General features: G+C 41.6%; 1 protein-coding gene across 2 annotated transcripts; it reads left to right on the top strand.

The window, feature by feature from the left end:
* The first annotated feature begins 387 nt into the window (after positions 1-387).
* On the top strand, positions 388-2,772 carry LOC112176449 (ubiquinol oxidase 2, mitochondrial). 2 transcript variants are annotated; one of them, XR_005803075.1, is made up of 6 exons: positions 388-913; positions 1,027-1,155; positions 1,256-1,744; positions 1,859-2,007; positions 2,265-2,345; positions 2,442-2,772. XR_005803075.1 is itself a non-coding variant. In XM_040510484.1 (4 exons), the coding sequence occupies exons 1-4, from the start codon at positions 500-502 to the stop codon at positions 1,916-1,918; spliced, it is 1,092 nt and encodes a 363-aa protein (XP_040366418.1). In that variant the 5' UTR covers positions 388-499; the 3' UTR covers positions 1,919-2,119. The 2 variants fall into 2 exon arrangements, 1 of the variants encoding a protein (XP_040366418.1); XM_040510484.1 differs by lacking the exons at positions 2,265-2,345; positions 2,442-2,772 and having other exon boundaries at positions 1,859-2,119.
* The last annotated feature ends 232 nt before the right edge of the window (positions 2,773-3,004 follow it).

The following is a 3,004-nucleotide window of genomic DNA, read 5'->3' as shown; positions in this document are numbered from 1 at the left end:
GAAAATTAAATGATGCCAAAATTGCATCACGTAGCCAATTTGGCTAGCTGCGAGTATATAACTACAATATCCATTGTAAACTTGGCCACCACGCAAAATCAACATACTACTTGTTCCTCAAGAAAATTCTGAATCTTAGCTTTCCTTTTACGTCCTTTTTCCTTTTACGCCATGTTGTAATATGATAAAGGACGTAGATTGGCCATGTTAGGCTACAGGCAGCCAATTTTGCCTAACCATAAACACGAGAGAACGTGTCGCGATCACAGTCATACAAGTCACCATCACCACCCGATGCTTACCAACTTTGATAATTTCAATCACATGAGTAGGCCAAACCGAAATGTCTGAACCAATGACTTTCAACTGATATATAAACCCTAGAGCCGACTCTCTCTTAAACCCTCACAAAAGCCTTAAACCCTGAAAACCAAACAAAAACTTTTCTTCTAGTTCTCTGTCATTCGTTCTGATTCCAAAACCTGATAGATTGATTAAGATGATGACGATGACTGGCACGCAAGCGTGCAGGCACATGGCGAAGTCGGCGACGCACGTAGCAAGTGCGCGCCTCTTCTCCACGGCAGCCAGAGCTGCCACCACTAATGCGCCCGCGGCCAAACAATTGTCCTCCATAATCATTCCTCTAAAGGATGCGGCCGCGGGCGCATGGTGGAACAACGGCAGCATCATTTACCCCTTTCAGAGGGTACGCAGTGGTAGCACTCTGGCTCTCGGCCGTCAGGAGAAGCAGCAGGAGGAGGCTGATCATAGCAACTCCGCCGTTTCGGTTGCCGGACACGGTGGTGGTAATAAGGACAATGAGGAGAAGGCCATCACCAGCTACTGGGGGGTGGGACCGAACAAGATTACCAAGGAAGACGGTACAGAATGGAAATGGAATTGCTTCAGAGTATGTTAATTACTAATTAATGGTCGATTTTAACGAATTGTTAATTATATCTCATTTCTTTGATGAAATTAATTTTGGACTAATCTCTGTGATTTATTTGATGAAATTTGAAGCCATGGGAGACGTACAAGGCCGACACCTCGATAGATCTCCAGAAGCATCATGTGCCTACAACTTTGCTGGACAAAATGGCCTACTGGACTGTCAAGTCTCTCCGATGGCCTACGGACCTATTCTTCCAGGTATTGTTAACTATTAATTTGCTTGGTCATTTTTATGATTTGTCACTTTTTGGTAGTTACTTATTTTTTTTTACCTATATGCTACATCCTTGTTATGCAGAGGCGATATGGGTGCAGGGCAATGATGCTGGAGACAGTGGCAGCAGTGCCTGGAATGGTAGGAGGGATGCTGCTGCACTGCAAATCGCTTAGGCGATTCGAGCACAGTGGCGGCTGGATCAAAGCACTTCTAGAAGAAGCCGAGAACGAGCGTATGCACCTCATGACCTTCATGGAAGTCGCCAAGCCCCGGTGGTACGAGCGTGCACTTGTATTTGCTGTTCAAGGTGTTTTCTTCAATGCGTACTTCTTGGGATATATGATTTCACCCAAGTTTGCTCATAGAATGGTTGGATATCTTGAGGAGGAAGCAATTCACTCATATACCGAGTTCCTCAAGGAATTAGACAAAGGTAACATTGAGAATGTTCCAGCTCCAGCTATTGCTATTGATTATTGGCAGCTACCTTCCAATTCCACCTTGAGAGATGTTGTTACAGTTGTTAGGGCAGACGAGGCTCACCACCGAGATGTCAATCACTTCGCTTCGGTAAGGACTGACGATCGCACCTGACTCTAGCCCATCTGTTTTCAATAACTGCTGCTCCAGAGGTTCTATATGTTTATATTTGGTTCTAATTGATACAATTGAATTGCTTTGCAGGACATACATTATAATGGACGTGAACTGAAGGAATCTCCAGCTCCAATTGGTTACCATTGAAATCCATGAACTCACCTTGTATTAAGACGAGCAAGAAGTCTGATAGTAAATGACATGGTTTTTGTGTTTTACCCGAGGTGATGATATATGTAAGTTGAAGACATGTATCTAGCTTAAATAAAAGCTACTGAATGGTTATGGATAACCTGAAGGTGCAATCAACTTCACTATAAATATCAGCGGATTCATGATTTTGAAACATTCTCTAATTTTGTGACATGTACATTCTTTACTGATAAAATACTCTAATGATTTCTGATTTCTGATTTCTGATTTCTATTTAAAAGATGCCTTGGTCTCTTTTAGTCAAAAAGCATTTACCGTGGTATTATCATATATGCAACAGTGACATACATTTCTCACATCATTGAAGCCACACTCACACTAACAGTGTAGCAGCTTCTCAAAGTTCAGACGCTTTATTTTGGTAAGCATGCCAGAGTTTGATTACACCAGATTTTCTAAAAGAGATCTATCACCTCATACTCGTGGGATATTCTAAGAGGTGATTGGTTTGAAACAGGCCTCTCCTCGGACCACAGCTCCAAATTAACAGTACCAGTTCCCCAGTGGATTAGGCACTTGAAAACCTGACTGACATCAAACCGATTCAATAACCCCAAGCCAAGGCATTTATCAATGAGCATCCATTCACCTGTTGCAACAAGAAAAAGGAAAGGCAATTTTCATCAAAGATGACCATTGTAGGAGAAAAATCCAAGCAAACCCAAACTATTATTGCTTGCACACTGAACTCAACTGCCAAGTGTGCAACTCATTTCCTTGTAGCCCAAAATACAATTAATAAAATAACCATTGTGGGTGGACAACTCAAATTCCAACCATTTTTGGTAGGTCTTCTAGTCTCTATGTTTCACAATTGTAATATCAATCAGAGCATCTAGTATATGATATGATCAAAGAACAAAGAAATATAAGATACAGTAATTTGGAAAGTGCACAGATTTTGACTCTTCTCATACAATTTGTGTTCATTTTGCTCAAGTTTCTGACACCGACATAAACTTGTAAACTGCACCTCACTTGCCAATGTGACTACATCCATGTCACATTTTAGGGACAAAT

The sequence above is a fragment of the Rosa chinensis genome, chromosome 7, assembly GCF_002994745.2.
Source record: "Rosa chinensis cultivar Old Blush chromosome 7, RchiOBHm-V2, whole genome shotgun sequence".
Classification (NCBI taxonomy): domain Eukaryota; kingdom Viridiplantae; phylum Streptophyta; class Magnoliopsida; order Rosales; family Rosaceae; genus Rosa; species Rosa chinensis.
The sequence above is the reverse complement of the archived record's forward strand: the minus strand, read 5'-3'. Positions and strand labels throughout refer to the sequence as shown.